Here is a 17,509-nt window from a genome sequence, read left to right as displayed (position 1 = left end):
ACGCGAACTTGAACACTTCTCCCGTTCATGATTAACGGATACGTATTGGGACAAGCCTTTTCCTTCGACACTGCCTCCTTTTCGCATTCGCAATTTTGGAATTTTTGGCCGATTAACTCAGCACGCTCATCCATGTGAGAATCTTCGACACTTGCCCTGACGACAAGAGCCCAGCGGCTCCTTGAGATAGGGATGCCAAGGGTCCAACGTTCCTTCCCGCATTCGTCGTGCCTTCCGTGGTGATCAAACGAAACACCAACTTGAGAGTGGACGTGGAACCGAGAATCGATTCGCCTGGGTTTGCCCCGTTATGTGTTGCGGGGCATGGAAACGCAGCTCCCTCGATAACAAGCATTTCTCCCACAAATCCCATCGTTGACAGTCGATTTGGGCTGAAAATCTAGTCGCATCAAATTACTCAATCTTGAGGCATCCATTCCTTCTGTTGCATACGTTCAGCCAAAGAATTCAGACCTACGCAATTCATCAGTCACAACTCTGTCTCATATTGCCACAAACATTCTCAGCATTAAAACTCACCACACATCAGGATTCAATCCAGTGCTTGCCGGCGTCCTCGGCCGATCCTCTTCATCCCACTTCAGCTCCTCGTCTTCCGGCAAGAATAGAAGTCCTTTATCCTGTGGTGCTGGACGATTCAATTGCCGTGCAGGCCGTTCTGACCTCGTGGCATAGCTGTTTCTTAGTTCAGAAGCAGAAGATCTAGCAATCTGCAATGCCGCTTCCAGATAATCCTCCAGTCCCTTCGTTAATGGCTTCGTCCTAACTGGCAACGTGGACACTGGTCTCGCAGCATTCAACAACGAGTATTCAGCAGCTGTTTGTGCCCCCAAATCCCCTACTGTTATCCCAAACGGTGGGGCTTTGGGAGTTTCCTGAGCTGGAGCGTCCGGGACGTACCATCCGAGGATGTTCTCGAATAGTTTATGGACCATTGTTGCTACGAGCCATGTTTTGGATACTTGTTCTAGTGCTTGCATGCAGATTGAAATCTGTTCTTTTATGGCTGAGGTAGTGATTAGATCCGGCGATGTCTTGCGCAGTTGATAGATTTGCACCATTAGTGCTGATAATAATGTATAAATCCTATCATTGTTAGCGCTCATTCTGACATGCATGGATTAGGGAGAGAGACGTACATAAAAGGCGGCGTATACTGCAGCTCATCATGAGCCATCAACTCCTCAGCAAGAGAAGTAATGACCTCCGCTGACTGGAACGCCGGACTCCACCTCAGTACGTTCCGTGATCTCGAGAGTGAGGTTGGCAAATAAGCGCGGTATAACAGACAGCGGGCAGTCTGGAATATGCAATGCAGATAACATGACCAGAAATTGTACCGTCCCCCCTCCCACCTAACCTCCTTCGGAACATTGTTCAACCAATCTGATAAAGCCTGATCACACTGTGTGAAGACCGCAGCATTCGTTTTAGCCTTTGTTGAGTAATTCTCAACCATGATCCGATCCATAACAATCGAAAGCCTGACGTAGCTGAGAAAGAACTGGGCATGAGTCTTATTTACCTCGCCATCACCTTCGATAAAGCTCTCCTCACAAATCATTTCCACATCCGAATCCCTCATATCAACATGACACGGTCGTCCCAAAGCCGCCGCCACGCTTCTATCCCTCGTAAACAGTGTCCACCAAATCCTCTTCCACAATCTCTTATTTTCTGTACTCAGGTCAGAGGACTCAACACTGCGATGCATGCCAAAGCCGTGCGCGATGCTGATTGCGAGGCCGTTCCAATAGAAGACATTTTTCGTTACGGTAGCAGGATCCTCCCAATACCAGCCCAACAAGATAAGAGATTGAACCGTTGTTACGCGGTCTTTTTCGTGGTCGGCATCGTAGAGCGCTTTGGCGCGTTGATAGAAGAGTGTTGCAAATGGATTCGACGAGTCCATTGACGTTGAAGATGGACAGACTCGCGAACCAGCCAGGAGAATAGCTTGCATAAGGAGGATTGAGGGGGGGTTATTCGGATCATGATATTGTTTCATGAAAGAATGTTTGTTGATGATGGGCACTATGGGTGCTACCCAGGTGAAGAAGGCATTGACTAGTTTATCGCATATTTCCTTGGGAGGTAGAGAGAGGGCTCCTCGAGCTCGTAAGATCTCGAGTTCGATGTCATCCGTTGCGGACGGCAGAAGTGGCCCCTTTTCCCAGTCCAAGGGGAGTTGATAGTGGACCTTTGATGCTGGGTGGTAGTAGTCATGTATCAAGACCGACATGTTTGACATTTCTGCCAGATAGAATACTCTCCCGGCATCTTGGATGGTGGATGCGGCAACCTCGGGCTTGATTAGCTTTGCGTAGTTGTCGGCATACTCTGGCTCTGGTGAGCTGGATGACTCTTTGGGTGCCAGAGCCTCCTGGGCATTCCTTCTTCTGGGTCTTGTTCTGGAAGTATTTAGCAATGCTGTTGGACGCGGGGGCAAAGACATACCGCTTCAATCCATTAACCGTTTCTCCTTCACGTTCCTTCTTTTTAGGTGGGATGCTACATTCTAAAGAAAAGGCTGTGCAGTTTGTGCACGGCAGGCCACGAATGCCAGCATCACATCGAACCTGTCATTGTCATCAGTGCGATGGAGCAGTTGAGGGGGTACGACAGGTGAGATACCCTTTTTGAATGGCAAGACTGTTAGAGAAAACATCAGCACTTTAAGGTCAACCAAGGAATGAAAGACGGGGCACTTACCCCACAGGCACGCCCTGCACGTGGTCTGCAGGCTTCATTAGCTCTCCTCGAACATGGAAGGCTGAATCAACGTAATCTTACCTTCGAAACGTATTCCTAGCTGGCTTCTGGTTGTGTACGCAATCACCCTGAAGAGAGAGATTAAGCTTAGCATTTGAGCTGGTCATGAGAGGCTCTACTGGTGCACACACGTGAAGAGAGTCCTTGTCCATCGCTACATCCTCGTTCTCGTGCAATTCGGACGATCCAGGACGCGATCAACTCGGGCTTAGTCGCCGGAAAGCTCTATACCGGTATCGTACTCAATTATGGCGGTGGTTAACCTTTGATAAATGTCATGCGAAGAAGTGAAGATGGTGAGTGCCAGCGCTCTGAGTTGATAAGATCCTGTGCCGTGCTCCTGGGCATTTTGCGGGGAAAGTCTGCAGGGGTCAAGAGCCAATCGCATCAGTTCCCTGTCCAAGAGAATGCGAGGATTAATCAGAGACATCCAAATCAACACCCATACAAGATAAAGTCATCAATTGTATTCATAGCCATTAGTACAGACACAGCCTGCATGCCCAGCACAGCTCATCTTGAACTCCAAACAGAACCCGAAAAAGTAGATATAATCTCAGAAGACTGACCGTCAACGCAGCAATCATTTTGGCATAACGCTTTGCACTTGCTCCACTGCAAATACCGCTCCTCTAGTGCTCCACCCACACACACACACACGCGCCGTCAATGAACCATAACGCACAATAGAAGCGAAATAGGCATCGACACATGCATCAATTCATCACAACATCGTACCAAAGGTCCCATCAGTAGCGATGGGTTTTCTCGGACTTGACTTGCCCCCTTCCTCGGTCGTTGGTTTGCGGTGTCTGAATGTAAATCCGACGAATAAGCTCTTGCTCATCGGGTCATCTCTATCAGCCATATTTTCTAGGGCAGTCTGCTTATCATGAACCTCCTTGTACTTGGCCATATCCGCTTCATTGCTGAAGTCGTCGAAGTAGCCAGCGTCGGTCTCGGAGTCGAGTTCAGGAACAAAAGGAGCTCTTTGAGATCGAAGAGTCTTCCAATCAACCTCAGCAAAATATTGATGCTCGTAGACGTCCTTGATAGAGGAAAAACGCTTTGTCTTGGATGCGATACAGCTGTATCAGTTAGCAGGAGGTCTTTTCCAACAATTTGTGTTACAAACCTCGTGATGAAATTCCAGGTGCGATTGCTGATGAAATAGTTGGGGTCCTCCCAGACTGGTCGCTTCAAAACCTCTCTCCAATGCTTCAAATTCTTCCAAGTCTCATCAACTGTGGCACCGGCGAAAGGTGGGAATCCAGTCAAGGCCTCAAAGTGCATGCAACCAAGACTCCAATAGTCGACCGAAAACTCGTACTCTTCACCCTTGAGAACTTCAGGGGCCATATAATCAGGAGATCCTACGATTGACTTCGCGTAATTGACGTCTCTGTCCCTCATCGATCGATATCCTTCCCGACGCTCGGCGACAGTCCGCTGATCCATTGGCTTGCCAAATGGGACGTATGTTTCTCCAACCTTTTCCAACTTCACTCGCAGGGATTCAATCTTGCCCGGAGCAAGGAATCCAGCAGCAAGCCCGAAGTCCGTAAGCTTGACGTGGCCTGTTGAATCAACTAGGAAGTTCTCAGGTTTGAGATCTCGATGGATGTAGCCAAGTTGGTGCAAGGCATCGACAGAGCAGAACATTTCCGCAATGTAGAAACGGGCGTGGCGGTTTGCAAGGACACCAGTATTGTTGAGCAGTGTTCGGAAGTCCCCACCAGGTACATACTCCTAAATATCCCATTAGTCTCGACGCTTCCATGTGAATCGTTGCACACACCATTGCCAAATAAATGCTCTTATCATCCTGGAACGAGTAGAGTAACCGAACGAGCCACGCGCTCTTAGCATTGGTCAAAATATCACGCTCCGTAAGAACATGTCGAATTTCGTCCAGCTTGAATAGCAACTTCTTACTCATAACCTTCAACGCACAGACTTCCCTAGTGTCCTTTTTCTGCGCAAGGAAAACTTGACCATATCCACCTTGTCCAACTTGCGTGAGGATCTGAAAGTCGCCTTGCCGAAGGCGAACTCGACGCTTTCGGAGATTGGCGCGCTCTCTACCAACGTATTTTGACCAGACAGGATTGTATGTTTCTTCGTCAGTAGCAGGAGGCTCGGGGAATTCGGCTTTGAAGTGATTAAGGCGGTTCTGGCGAGCACTGACGTAGGTCAAGAGATCAAAATAGTAATCTAGGAAATCTGCTTATTATTAGATCAGAGTACAGCCGTTTCTTGACCCCTACTTACAGAGCTGTGTGACGTTGGCGAGTCGTTTGACATTGGGCTTGCTCAGAATCTCCAGCTCGTCTGCAGTCAAGCCTCGCTGCGTGTTGTACTTCTTCGTAGGTTGCTGCTCTCGTGGCTGATAAAGCTCCTGCCTCGAGATGGCTGCTTGGTTTTGGGCGCTTGACTCGAGGCCTTGTCTGGAGGTCGGAGGTGTGTTTTCCTTGCCCTGTTTCCGCAGTGGGCTACCAGGAGAAATCGCAGCTGATTTGTGGATGATGCTATCATCAATATTGCCTGGAGAGTTGCCGAAATAGGAATCGTCAATCGCCAATGCGTTACTCCTCCCCAGGGATAACGGAGTGCCTGCCTGCGAGCGGCCACCCTTCGTTGGGCTGCCAAAGGTATTTGCCGTAAGTTTCAGGGAGCTCTCAAAAGCGACTGGCAGGTCATTAGCACCAGGGGGGTTTCGATTCTTGCTCGGGCTGCCCTGCGGAGTCGAGACTGGAGTGATGAAGCTGTTTCGATTTGGGGTATTCGGCCGCTCGTTGTTGAAGGATTCATTTTGGCTCGAGCGAGTATGCAGAGGAGGAGGCGGTACGGGCATGATATTGTCGTGCTTTCCTCCTTGTGAAGAAGGAAATAAGTTGGTAATGAAGCTCGACATGATGAGCAATCGTTCGTGGGCCTCTCGTTCTCCAGCGGCTGCCACCAGTGCAAAAGCTGTAAGTCGGTGAGGAACGCGACTTGGTCGTGCAGCGAGAGAGGATTGAGTGGAGGAGGATTTGGGGTGCAATTGAGGGGGATCAGCTGCAGCGAGCAGAATGTCGGATGGACGATGTGCCTGCAGCAAAGATCATCAAATGATGGTGGAGGCAACTGCAATGCAGTGCCCGGGATGTGTTTGGGTGGGGTTTGTTTACACGGAAGTCGCACAGCAACCAAGTTCGTGTTTTGGGACTTAGCGTTCCGCTAATCAAACCTTATTTGCCCCCCTGAAACAGCCGCGGCAGCCTACAACTTTACTCCAGCTTACTCAATTTAACCTCACTCTGACTCTAGCAAAATCGTTAATAGTTTCACGAACACCATCTCAATTCCTGTGCTTCCAATTCAGAGTTGTCTTATAATGTACTGGACACAGCCTCAAGAGTTTGACGTCTCAAATTTGCAGACCGAAGTGCCAGCGGAAAAGGACCGCAGCGAAAGATTTGCCGCGATTTTGAGAACCAAATTCTGACCGTTAGGGACCGCTTCAAGTAAATGACCATCGATCTACATCTTGTGTTCATGTGTTTCTTATACTATCCCCCCCCTTGAATACTTACAGTGGGTCCTTTAGTAACGCCACCCTGAAACCTCGTTTATAACCCCCAACTAGGAAATATCAGGTGCTCTCTAGAATCGCTATTGGCCATACACCCTTGAGTTGGTCAGTGCAGGAGTGGTGTTATCCCAGGACCCACTGTAAGTATTCAAGGGGGGGGTAGTACATTTGTGTTTTGGAAGCTCGAAATTCGCTCTCGTGATTAGTCATCACGTGATCAACATGATATCCCCCCTTTTTGAGCTGTCGCCATATGCGGGTTGTGCTCACATGAGCCTCTCGTCATACATGCCGTGCTTCTGAGGTACCCAGTCTTATTACCTGATATGAACTTTCGTCAGTTTTCTTTGCCTCCCGCTTCTCTCTCTGGTGACATCACATTTTGAATGTCTACCATGACATCATTTCAGCAAATGAGAAAAAGCAGCATATGTGTCTCGAGGTTACGGAGCTCTCTTCCCGGTGACATGGATTATTGATTGGATATCTTTTATCTTCAACAAATTTCACATGGGAATCTTGAAGACCCCATAGCTGCCCTTTGCATGGCCCCTGCCCCATACTAGATCCCGTCTACGATCGGGGAGTCTTCTCACTGTGACGCGTCTCTGACCCTACCACGAATAAGAGTAGATGGCAGCCACAATGGAAGGGTGTGGCGAGTGTGTTTCCTGTTCAGCCATGACGTTTGGAAAGATGCAATCGCACGAGACCTCTCCAGGGATATCAAGAAATCTTGGAGCTTTCTCTTGACTACATAAATCCCCGAACCAGCCTTAACTGAGAGTTTTCTTGTCCATCAACTCCAAATCAAAAGCAAATCAAACTATACTTTCACATCAAAACCTCAAATCAAAACAATCAACATGTCTGACTCCATGTAAGTTCAATATTTTTCTCCTTAGCTCCGTTCGCCCAAAAACTCAGGATGCGTCCACCAGGCTTTCTGGACGTGGCCACTTACAGACAATAGGCGCAAAGGTCTCGGCGAACAGGTCGGTGAGAAGGTCACCCCTCAATCTCAAAAGTCCACCGGACAAGTCCTCTCCGAGAATGTCACTGGTGCTACCGACAAGGTTGCTGGTGCCTTCCAGCCAAGTAAGATCTATCAAATCACCTAGCATATCATCGTGCTGACCCAACTTTCTAGCCGAGGAGAAGTCCGCTACCCAGAAGATCGGTGACTCTACTCGATCCAACGTAGACAGCGCTCAAAACGGGAGCTCCGGCTACCTCGACTCTGCCAAGAACACTTTGAGCGGCGCCGCTGAGTCCACATCCAACACTCTCTCCAATGCTGGTAAGTGATGCTCCTACCTCTTATGTGTGATGCGATACTAATATCTGCTAGCCGATACTGTGACTGGCAAGACCAAGGGGACCACCGAATAAATTCTCACGATACCCTCCCTTCGAGTCTGGTGAATAATTAGAGGATGAAATTGTTCTTTGGGTATCAGATGGCTTCTGGTCGCTCATTGCTAGGAGATGCGGTTTTCTAGTTATGGATGTATGATAGCGCCTACGGGCTAATAACAAACGTCGTCCATTGAATGGCCTTTTGCACTTGACATGTGAATGAGTGGGAAATTATGCCTGGGTACACATGTTTATCTTTGCAAGCAGGTGGAAGTTTTCCACTCTCTCCTCCAAAGATGGGCAAGAAAAGCGACATCCTGTTTACGAAGATCCCTCGCGAATGTTCCTTTAGATTGACATACATTCAAAGTCAACTCCTCGGATTTCTCAGAAGTCTTTGAAATATCAGTATCCTCTCTGTCCAAGTCCAGATGATTTGCCAAATCAGCTTAAAGACTTTGAAGATTGGTGTAGCTTTCTCTGTCACCCCACTAGTCACCTTCAGTTCGCTGATTGTGGATGTTGAGAAGAAAAAAGCATCACACGGCTGCCTCTCCTTTCTAGGTCGAGTGGACCTCGTAGCGTGGCAACTCCAGCCTGAAGGCCAATACCTCCTCCTTCTCTTCCCACCCACACCCTTTCCTTCCTACTTGACCCCTTCTTCCGCGTTGACACATCACGCACTTGTTTTCTTCCGCTTCGAAACCACCATAATGGCCTCCGAACAGCATTCGCCCTGATCGAACTACAGCCTTCTTAAGACGCCTCTCCCCTTTGAAGTGTGATTTACTCCACACCCGGCTCTCATTATGCTACAATCAGATATCTTTGGCCATTCCACCGCACTTCTTACGCCTGGGGCAACCCAGAGAAGAACAGGGGATTCTTAGTCAATGGCAAGAGCCTTGATATCACGGCCAATCTCAGCTCAGCACTTCTTGGTTTACACAATGAGGAGAGAAGCCTGCTTTATGGGCTGACGGAATCTGCATCAATCAAGCAGTTGATGTGGAGAAGGCAACACAGATCGACTTTATGGGAAGAATTAATGTTGGGGCACTACATACCATCATTTACCTTGGCCTGCTGCCAGCACGGGTCCCGAACCTACTTGCTTGGCTGCTCTACGAGATGGAACGTACGAATACTGCTACCTAAATACCGGCCATATCCTGACCGAAAAATGGTCCACAAGCGTATGGGTGTTTCAGGAACTAGTATTCTCGTTATCCCCAATGACCCAGTGCGGGAGGGAAAGGATAAAAGGGGACATACTTGACAATTTTCTGGAAACAGAGCATGTTCGAATGCCTGCAAGGCCATAGAACCTCCGAAATCGCTTGCACGGGAAATATTATATCATCAGAGATATGCAGCGGGCTCGCCGACACCACCAATATGGTGGCTCTTGCTGGGGATATCCTTGATCCGGAATAAGTCAAGCAAATTGATAAGATCCATGAAGTACTAAGGATGCACTTTTCGTCAGTGTTGTTTGAGGTTGCTCGGTGGAGGAAGGTGGCGGGGAGAGCAATTCCAGACAGACGGAAGTCGATCAATTCTCTATTAAAGAAAGTCGAACCGTGGAATAAAATCTAAGTAATTGTTCAAGTAGGTCATTTGTTGACAGTTAATTGGTAGAGGCCAGTCGAATGTCGATTTGTCTGCTGGAGACAGCAGTTTGTTGGAAGCAGGAAGGAGAACAAGCATGCCCAACTTTATTAGGTAAATGACTCATTGCAACCTTGACAATTCACAAGGAGGTAAAGGACTTTTCTACTCATTTCAAGATCCTCTTGAGATTGTGCGGTTAGAGATTTATTGTGACAAACTGAGGTTAAGCCAGCCTGTTTCACAGTCAATCTTATCTCGTCGCCTCAAAAGATTCAAATCAAATATCCTTTAATGAAGATGAATTTTTTTTAGAAACGCCAACGCGCCACAAGATATTATGCCTGTTGGGAATAATAACATGAATGGTGTTTTCACGAAATGTGGAACAGTGCGTTGAATATCAAGGCTGACCAACAAATCTCCGATCTTCAGTACTAACGACTTATGACACACTTGTAGTAGAGTGAGAGGGTAGTCCGGGGTGACGGCCCAGCGGGATCGAGGAACTTCGTATGGCCGACCCGAGGTTTGATCGGGATTGCTCTGACTCCGATGGTTTGTGTAAAGAGTGCAATGGTCATTCGTCGGATTGTGTTTCGACGCTGTCGTGGGAGTTCTGGACACTGCTCAAATGCTCTAGTCATCTTTATTTTAAGGAGTTGGTGTTATTCGCGATATTGGTGTTTGTGATATTTGTTTGAGATTTCTACTAAGTTGTTGGGTGGAAGTAATGGCTGCCGTACGATTCTAGGTATCGAAATACATGGGAATTTAAGGGTCTCAAAGCTACTGTTCATTGTTATCACCTCCATCTCAAAGAACTGCATGCACTCCATGTTACAAGAAAAAGGAGCCCATTGTTAACTTTTTATACAACGCAATAGCCAAGGACAAAAAAGTATTCTCGTAATCCACCTTTCAACCTTCCTCAAACACCGGAAGAGGCAGGACTGCTTCCTCCCCCTTGCCCAAAACTCCCAAAATTCCATTTATTTGTCACCTCCAGCAGCCCCAATTCCTTATTCCCAACGCCTCTGCAAGACTTCACTAGAACCCCCTCAACTCTCGGAAACTGATCAAGATAGAGCCTCTCCTGCCCGGCCCACTCGATCTCCTCAACATCCTCAAACCTCACAAGAATGTCATCTCTACCCAAGATGCCTTGTTCAAAGACCACGATGTTTTCCTCCATGCTAACAAAATTCTCCAGCACTTTTTCTTCTAACTCGTTTTCCTGCAGGACGATTGTATCCCAGAAGTCTTCACTCCCTGCGAGGCTTCGAAGTTTTTGTTGAGCTTCAGGATATGAGTCTCCAAAAACACTTTCCAGGAGAGTAGAAAACGTGTAGATTCTAGGCCATAGATAGCAAAGATCCGTGATATCAAGAAACAAGGTATCGAATTCGTAGTTGAAGCGAAGACCAGCAATCTCCGAGTACGGTTCCGTATCAGGACCAACCCGACAGTGAAGTCGGAAGTCGATTTTAGACCCGTACGAGGGAAAGACGTTGTCTGGGTTGAAAGGCGCAGAATAGAACTTCTTGAGCTCGTTTCGCGACTCTTGATTTATTGATAGGAGAGTCGTGTTTGTTGTTGGGGTAATAGTCCATTTTGGAGTTCTGGATCTTTGGGTCGTTGTTGACCAGGGTTTGTGTGGCTTCGCTTCGAGCACGCGAGTAAATAGGGGTAACGTCAGCCTCCAGATTTTGAGGCGGAGCTCCGTGGGAAGGTTAGGGAAAAGCATGAAAGACTTATCCATGGACATTGTTCGTCAGTGTAGTAGTTCTGGACTCTCCCGAACCTTTCATGAAATTGTAATTAGAAGAGGTGCTACTGGGGTTCAGATTTCGCATTTTGGGTTTCTCTTCTCCTAGTCACTGAAAAAGTCCTGTGTATTCACAACGAGCACCATTGCAATATAGAGTGTGATTACCTCAATGGCTTGGGTCTATTTGATGCTTTTGATAGGTTCAAACTAAAGTAGAGTGAGTTGATGCATCCTCGAGTCACATATCACAACCTATTCACAGACTCCAGGTCAAGGACATTCTCCACTCAGCGATTCTAAAATTTGGAGTATTCTCGAAGGCTACAGTCTATCTTGATTTCAGTTTCCATAAGACAGAGGGCTTCTCAATCTTGGCACACAATCTCTCTGGGTATCTCTTCTTTCGATAAGGATCAAAGAAGTGTGGTAGATCCTGCTGCACACGTCTCCTTTCCTCGGATCCCCGATGCAAATCTACAAACTGAATCAACCTCCATGGAACAATTCGTTCTGGAAATCTATTCTTGGCAACTACTATCGCTTCTCTCAAACTGCCGAACTCAGCAATAAACTGCATCCTGTTTCCCTTTGATTTCCTTTGGCGTACCTCTTCTGACAAGGTCTCCCAGAAATACTCAGTACCAGCAAGTAGCTTCAAATTGTCTTTGACCTCTTCAAAGTTGCTCCCCAGCAAGTCACTGAACAGCACGTCTGAATGAGTTGGCCACCGAAAACCTATGTTGATGAATAGGGTGTCGATTTTGTAGTTGATCAGAAGACCCTCGATTCCAAAATGAGGAGATATTCGTCGAGCTTGGAATGGCGTTGCGTAGTATGGCGATAGAACTCGTCGAGACTCGCGGTTGATGGAGAGCAATGTTGGCTTGGAGGTGGGGATAGCAAGCCAACGTGGAGGTTCGTTCTTGCGAAGTTCATGGATTGAGCTTAGACTTTTGAGTTCGATAATTCGTGAGAAGAGCGGGAGAGAATGGCTCCATATTTTGCTTCGAAGATTGAAGGGTAGTCGTGGGAAGAGCGTAAATGGGGTGGCCACTCTCCTGTGCCGCATGCTAACAAACGCTTCCTTTATCAGTGTTGGTTGTATAGTGGTTTGCATGGGGAGAAATGTATTCTCAGTATGGTTCAAGTTTACCGAGTTCATGGGAACAAAACCTGTGATGTTATGTGCGAACAATAAGTGTAGATGCTGAATAATCGAGGAAATCAACGATTCACAAATATGTCTAACGACTATTTTCCGAGCTATAGGTTGAGATTACTACTGAATGGTTGTCCTTCACGCTTTGCAACTCTCATGTACCAAGCTCCCCGCCCGGGCCACTTTCAGAACTCGTCAACTTCGTCACCCACTTGGAACCAGCAACATTTCCACATTATCCGAGGAATAAGATTGCTAGAAAGCATCAGTTCGCAACCCTTGCTTCTACCAGTTCCATTTCCGTTTGGGGGGAAGGAAGGAAGTGATTGGCCCGAACCGCGTGACGAGATTGGTAGTTGACGTGTAGAATTGCTGGGGATATTTGCGGGCTGAACTTTCCAATCCCTCCATCGTCCGGTATCAAGTCTCCCACAAACAAGTAAAAACAGTGGCAGTGATGGGCGGAATGGCAATATTTGCGGGAAGAGGTCGACGGTGTAAAGCCAAATTTGCCGTCGTATTTCGAAGGGCAGGCGAGAAAAGTATTTGAATTCGTTAGCCATGGTGGGATTAAATCGACCCACTGTAGATACCGACCATTGAAGAGTCACTTGGAGCGACAGCATTGCTCTTGTGTATAATTGTATGTGGAAATTTGATGAAGAAAAAAATGAGGCAGTATGAGTTCTTGGTAGCATGATGTCAAGCGCGAGTGACATTGGAAAGAAACTTGTATTACGTGAACTCTTCGAATTATCTCTTGCACTATAATGCAGAAGCCAACGCTAGCTTTGCAACTTCTCTACATTGTTTGACGGTTATTGGAATATTCCGCGGTATGCTGTTGAATCCTTCGTTGAGCCATGGCTCGTATCTCCTCTCGTACGCACCTCCCAGGACACTCTCCTCTAACCTGGCAAGTCTAGGCGCGCCATCAGAATCATCAAGTCGCTGCTCAAGGTAAGAGACAACGACGACTTCCTTCAATTTTGTGAAATTGTCGAAGTCTCGAAAGCAAGGATTGGGATTGCCAAGGGCTTGCGGGACCATGGTATGCCAGAACTTCTCATTACCTGCCAAGCTCTTCAGGTTGTTCCTCAAATCCACCCCCTCATCTTCAAAAAGGACTTGAAAGAACATCTCCCGGCGGAAAAGCGACATTTCGCCGACTCGGAAGTATAAAGTGTCGACCTCGTGGTTGATCAATAGGTAGGCGGGGTGGTAGGGATCGAGTTTTCGAAGACTAAACGGTGCGGAGTATCGTGGCAACAGCTCGTATCGGGCTTCTTGGTTGACTTGCAAAAGGGGGAGAATGGTACTTGCCATGGCTCTCCACCTTCTATACTGCTCAGGGTAAACGGGGTTGAGAATTTGTGGAGCGACCTCGATTACTCGTGGGGAGAAGCTACAAGCGTAGTTCCATACCTTGAGTCTCAGTTCCGTAGGTAGAAGTGAGAAGAAAATGAATATCTGTGCCATGGTGCTTGTTAAGTAGTTTGTTGCGGGTTGATGTTGCGGTTGGAGTTTGCTGGGACTGGCGTGGGTTGATCTCTTCGTGAAGAGTTTTATGCAAAAAATGTCTGCTGCTTCGAATCACTTCAAAGTTCCTAATAACCCTCGAACATTCAGAAAGACTTGAGTTATTTGAGCTCAAAGTATATATTAGGCGATGGTGATAACTCACGTGTATTGGGATATATCGGCAGGAAAATAATTCACATAACGCCTAGACCGCATGTTCACCTTTCTCTACCTGGTGAGTCGGCTGACTTCTCCTTCCGAAAAGCGAAGAGGCATTCTGCCACTGTCCTTTCTGTTGTACTCCGTTCTCTATTCTCGGTCCATTCATCCCATTTGCCGGTTCCTTACCGGGCCTCTGTTCGCTATTCTGGGTTTTCCCTGAAAGGCCACTTTTACCCGTTCCCCTTCTCACTACACTATTCTTTTCCATTATGGATTTCTGTTTCTCGCCCTCCCTCTTCATTGCCTCAGTATACAGCCTCGTATTTTTGAGCCTGTTCCAACCCATGAAATCAATAGTATTGGTGGTCCATTCTGGGAAGGTGAGGAAAAGTTGACCGATCAAGAGAAGAACAGTGATAGTCCCGGCAATTGACCAGTAAAGCTTAGTTGGAAAATCAACGACAACGCTTTCGGTATTCTTGAAGTCGAACATTGGACCCGTCAAGAAAATCTGCAGGCTATTTAGCAGAGAACATTGGGAAGAAAGAGGGGTAAACAAACTGCCATGAAAGTTCCCGGAAGGAAGAACGCAGTTAGTACAGCAATAATCTTCATTACGAATCCATCTCTAGATGTATTTCCAGCAATAACGTTCTGAATGACCTTATCTCGCTCAGCAATGAGGTTGCGGACCTGTCGGTCGAATGTCAGTAGCTGAAAACATACGGAAGAGCGAAAGGCGACTTGCCATTCCAACGCTGATGTCAATATGTTGTTGTAAGGACTTGATGTCCATTTTGTATTGTCCCATGGTCTTTCGTACGAGCTCTAGCTTGTCGTTGTCTCGTATTGACTCTTTACAGCTGTCCATATCATGCAGAGCTTTCATCAAATCCTGGGAGTCGGCGTTCTCTCTCCATTCTGACAACCGTGCGTGAATATACTGCTCAAAAGTTGTAACCCCGCTGATCAGTGTGTGCGCGCTTTCAGCAAGATAATGCATTGTAGAACGGGTACCAGTCAGTTTGATATTCATATTGATCAGAGTTTCGTTCATTTGCCCAATTTCGGCTGTGACATCGTCTGAGGAGCCGGGTTCTGCATCTCTCAATTTTGCCAGAGCAGCTTGAAGCTTCATGTCGCACCGAACTAAGGTTCTTCCTGATATAATGACTTCTTGGGCAACAACTGAACCGTATTGGGAGAGAACTGTTGCCATGAATAATCGAGGGGTCATTCCTGCAGTAGCTTTCACCAAATCTAAATCCGGAAGTCAGTAAATTCCACGCAGAGCAAGCTGATTAAAAGCAATTGTACAGGAGACTTGCGAGGGGCATGGCAAGAGGAGAATTATGCGAGGAATTAGAATTGAAAGGCGCTGGATGATCCTTACGGTCTCCAGTGATGTCCTGCCACCTTGTAAAAAGTTCCGTGAGTATTCGTCCCATGTCTAAGCTGGTGAAACCGGCGATGAATCCAAATATATGTTCCTGGTTGACGTTCCCTTCTCGGGCGGGAACGAATTTTTTGCCTTCGGCTCTGACATGATGAACCAAGGACAACGCAACTGGTGGACAGGCAAGAAATGGAACCCTGAGAGTGTAAACTGTGCTTGTCAGCAGCTGCACAGCAAGTTGGAACATTAACCCACGCTTCAAGAAGCATCTTTGTTGTGACATCTTCTCTGTAGGCGCCGCTAGGCCGGCCAGGTCGGCTGAATCAGCGATTGCCGTTGGCTTGCCGTCAAAATATCTGAAGCATGCATCAAAGTGTGGTTCAGCTCGATAAAGATTCCGCCATAAAATGCCACCTTTACATTTGCAATAGGGGCATATATTCTTGAGCTTATCCCAGAAGTACTCAGGCATTGGAATTGAAGACGGGTCTGGCCAATTGATTGGCGTTTGAGAGTCTGCTTCCGGGATATCCAGATCCATAATGCTTTTGAAGTCGTTCGCGGGAAGGTGCCTGACAGGGTTAGCAAGAAGCTCGCAGAGTTTTGAATACAGCTAGAACATACACTAAAGTCAGACGATCCTCTCCGCAGAATATATCGCCCTTCTTCTTGTCCGGATCTTTCAGACTCGTGACCTGTTGAGCAGGATTCTTGCTAGGTTTGAACTGAACATCGGGCTCGCAAAGGATTTCCCCATTTTGGTGCACATAGTAAATATGGCATTTTTCGGGATCCTTTGGCTCGGGCCTCAACTGCGTAGCTGTCTTAATAGAGTAAGTTGACTCGCTATGGTCACACATTTTGAGTGATGAAGTTTGAAAAGAGAAGGCTCTACCAAGAAAACCATAGGTTGTTCCCCCCTCATATACATCGTGGTGCCAGATTCAGCCCTGTCGCCACAGAAGAAAGAAACCACGTTCCACAATCCCGTGTTTTGGGCGCTGAACGAAGAGTCGCACAAATGGCATTTCGCGGAGCAAAATGCAGGGTGAAAAAGCCTCGTGGTTGGCTCATTGCCTCCTTTTGAGCCTCAGCCTCATTGTCTGGACCCCTAATTCATGTAATGGGGCTTTATTGACGGCTTGCGGCAATTGCCAACAGTGGAAATGAATTGCGTTGTTTGGTTCGTTCTATAGGCTGCAGGATGCAGCTCATGCCTCGTGCCCTGAGCAAATCTGCATGCAAGACGAGAACAGGCTCGGGCCGCGTTGAGTCACTCGGCCAATTGGATCTTGTGAGCACTCCCGGTCACACTTGTTGACCGAGAACGAGTTCCATTATTGGTTTGATTTGGCGAGAATGTTCATTATGGACAACCTCATAAAGAAAGCCTCGGGAAAACGAAGTTCGAAGTCTTGGCACAGCACTCGCTGCAATGCCACAACATCTCGTAGCGTCACGAAAGCATGAAAACAAGGCGACACAGTCGAGTCGCTAAGGAAACTGAACTTGGAGAAGGTCTTTGGCAGGAGGGCATCCTTGCAATACTTTGCAAAGTTGCGCGAGGGCCCAAGTGCGGGGAGAAGTGTCGATGTTCCGTCAATAAATGTCAACCTTATCGCGGCACTTCCACCAGAACAGGTTCTGCATGCTATATCATCCACACCTATATGTGAACTCCTTTCCACTTTGCAGAACCAGTCAAGCCTCCCCATGACTCCGCAGCCTCATCAAATGTGTCCCCAACATAGCAGATATCTTTGAGTACTGTCTTCGCGCCACGACGATTGCTGGGCTCCTCAAATCCGGTACGCTTTCTCGCAAACCTTGGATGTATCCGTGACCTCGCAAAACCAGGTATAATCATCAGGCATCTTTCTGAACATAACCGCCTCCTTCATAGTCTTATTTTCCCCAGAAGTTTAGATGACTACCAATTGATGCATTCATTTCCAGAGCGGACTCTTCCACATTGCTTCCTGGGACTTTCTCGAGTACATGGCGTTAAAGAGCGCATGGTTGATTGCAAGGTTCATAATGCTACCATTCAAAGTTACTTGCTCGTTGAAGATGATCTTGAAGATACCACCAAATTGCAAGTTCATATTTCTTTCACTGAACATCTAAGGCTCTGAAATGTTAATATAAACTAGATCTGTGCCG

At 47.3% G+C, this 17,509-nt stretch overlaps 7 protein-coding genes across 7 annotated transcripts; 1 reads left to right on the top strand and 6 right to left on the bottom strand.

Moving 5' to 3' along the window:
- Window positions 1–294: 294 nt before the first annotated feature.
- On the bottom strand, window positions 295–3,231 carry K444DRAFT_112699 (uncharacterized protein). Its single transcript, XM_024870337.1, has 8 exons — window positions 2,925–3,231; window positions 2,815–2,861; window positions 2,734–2,758; window positions 2,656–2,673; window positions 2,479–2,600; window positions 1,161–2,432; window positions 541–1,107; window positions 295–474 (listed from the first exon to the last, which is right to left on the bottom strand). The coding sequence occupies exons 1-8, from the start codon at window positions 2,943–2,945 to the stop codon at window positions 456–458; spliced, it is 2,091 nt and encodes a 696-aa protein (XP_024731654.1). The 5' UTR covers window positions 2,946–3,231; the 3' UTR covers window positions 295–455.
- On the bottom strand, window positions 3,203–5,938 carry K444DRAFT_597824 (kinase-like protein). The gene is made up of 4 exons (XM_024878504.1): window positions 5,065–5,938; window positions 4,592–5,016; window positions 3,929–4,542; window positions 3,203–3,881 (listed from the first exon to the last, which is right to left on the bottom strand). Exons 1-4 carry the CDS (start codon window positions 5,705–5,707, stop codon window positions 3,518–3,520), a joined length of 2,046 nt encoding a protein of 681 aa, XP_024731653.1. The 5' UTR covers window positions 5,708–5,938; the 3' UTR covers window positions 3,203–3,517.
- A 1,295-nt stretch (window positions 5,939–7,233) lies between these two features.
- Window positions 7,234–7,914, top strand: K444DRAFT_667389 (chaperone/heat shock protein-like protein Hsp12; the record flags this gene model as incomplete). Its single annotated transcript, XM_024887291.1, has 4 exons — window positions 7,234–7,247; window positions 7,341–7,465; window positions 7,518–7,667; window positions 7,719–7,914. 4 exons carry the CDS (start codon window positions 7,234–7,236, stop codon window positions 7,757–7,759), a joined length of 330 nt encoding a protein of 109 aa, XP_024731652.1. The 3' UTR covers window positions 7,760–7,914.
- A 2,354-nt stretch (window positions 7,915–10,268) lies between these two features.
- K444DRAFT_697877 (uncharacterized protein) lies at window positions 10,269–11,105 on the bottom strand (the record flags this gene model as incomplete). Its single annotated transcript, XM_024887939.1, has 1 exon — window positions 10,269–11,105. The coding sequence occupies one exon, from the start codon at window positions 11,103–11,105 to the stop codon at window positions 10,269–10,271; it is 837 nt and encodes a 278-aa protein (XP_024731651.1).
- Window positions 11,106–11,436: 331 nt separating this feature from the next.
- K444DRAFT_634440 (uncharacterized protein) lies at window positions 11,437–12,270 on the bottom strand (the record flags this gene model as incomplete). The annotated part of the gene is made up of 1 exon (XM_024883744.1): window positions 11,437–12,270. The coding sequence occupies one exon, from the start codon at window positions 12,268–12,270 to the stop codon at window positions 11,437–11,439; it is 834 nt and encodes a 277-aa protein (XP_024731650.1).
- Window positions 12,271–13,006: 736 nt separating this feature from the next.
- K444DRAFT_697875 (uncharacterized protein) lies at window positions 13,007–13,746 on the bottom strand (the record flags this gene model as incomplete). Its single annotated transcript, XM_024887938.1, has 1 exon — window positions 13,007–13,746. The coding sequence occupies one exon, from the start codon at window positions 13,744–13,746 to the stop codon at window positions 13,033–13,035; it is 714 nt and encodes a 237-aa protein (XP_024731649.1). The 3' UTR covers window positions 13,007–13,032.
- Window positions 13,747–13,993: 247 nt separating this feature from the next.
- Window positions 13,994–16,206, bottom strand: K444DRAFT_667388 (uncharacterized protein; the record flags this gene model as incomplete). Its single annotated transcript, XM_024887290.1, has 6 exons — window positions 13,994–14,461; window positions 14,512–14,643; window positions 14,774–15,210; window positions 15,344–15,556; window positions 15,602–15,918; window positions 15,971–16,206. 6 exons carry the CDS (start codon window positions 16,204–16,206, stop codon window positions 13,994–13,996), a joined length of 1,803 nt encoding a protein of 600 aa, XP_024731648.1.
- Window positions 16,207–17,509: the final 1,303 nt, after the last annotated feature.

The sequence above is a fragment of the Hyaloscypha bicolor genome, assembly GCF_002865645.1.
Source record: "Hyaloscypha bicolor E unplaced genomic scaffold K444scaffold_129, whole genome shotgun sequence".
Taxonomy (NCBI): Eukaryota; Fungi; Ascomycota; class Leotiomycetes; order Helotiales; family Hyaloscyphaceae; genus Hyaloscypha; species Hyaloscypha bicolor.
This window is presented reverse-complemented; position numbering and strand designations above follow the sequence as displayed.

Excerpts from the sequence above, each read along its gene's own strand:
- K444DRAFT_597824 (XM_024878504.1), bottom strand. The coding sequence starts at position 5,707 with ATGTCGAGCTTCATTACCAACTTATTTCCTTCTTCACAAGGAGGAAAG. Across the intron at positions 5,017-5,064 it reads CGCCAACGTCACACAGCTCT|ATTTCCTAGATTACTATTTT; the intron begins GTAAGTAGGGGT and ends AATAATAAGCAG. Across the intron at positions 4,543-4,591 it reads AGAGCATTTATTTGGCAATG|GAGTATGTACCTGGTGGGGA; the intron begins GTGTGTGCAACG and ends TGGGATATTTAG.
- K444DRAFT_112699 (XM_024870337.1), bottom strand. The coding sequence starts at position 2,945 with ATGGACAAGGACTCTCTTCAC. Across the intron at positions 2,862-2,924 it reads TGGACAAGGACTCTCTTCAC|GGTGATTGCGTACACAACCA; the intron begins GTGTGTGCACCA and ends CTCTCTCTTCAG. Across the intron at positions 2,759-2,814 it reads GCTAGGAATACGTTTCGAAG|ACCACGTGCAGGGCGTGCCT; the intron begins GTAAGATTACGT and ends TGAAGCCTGCAG.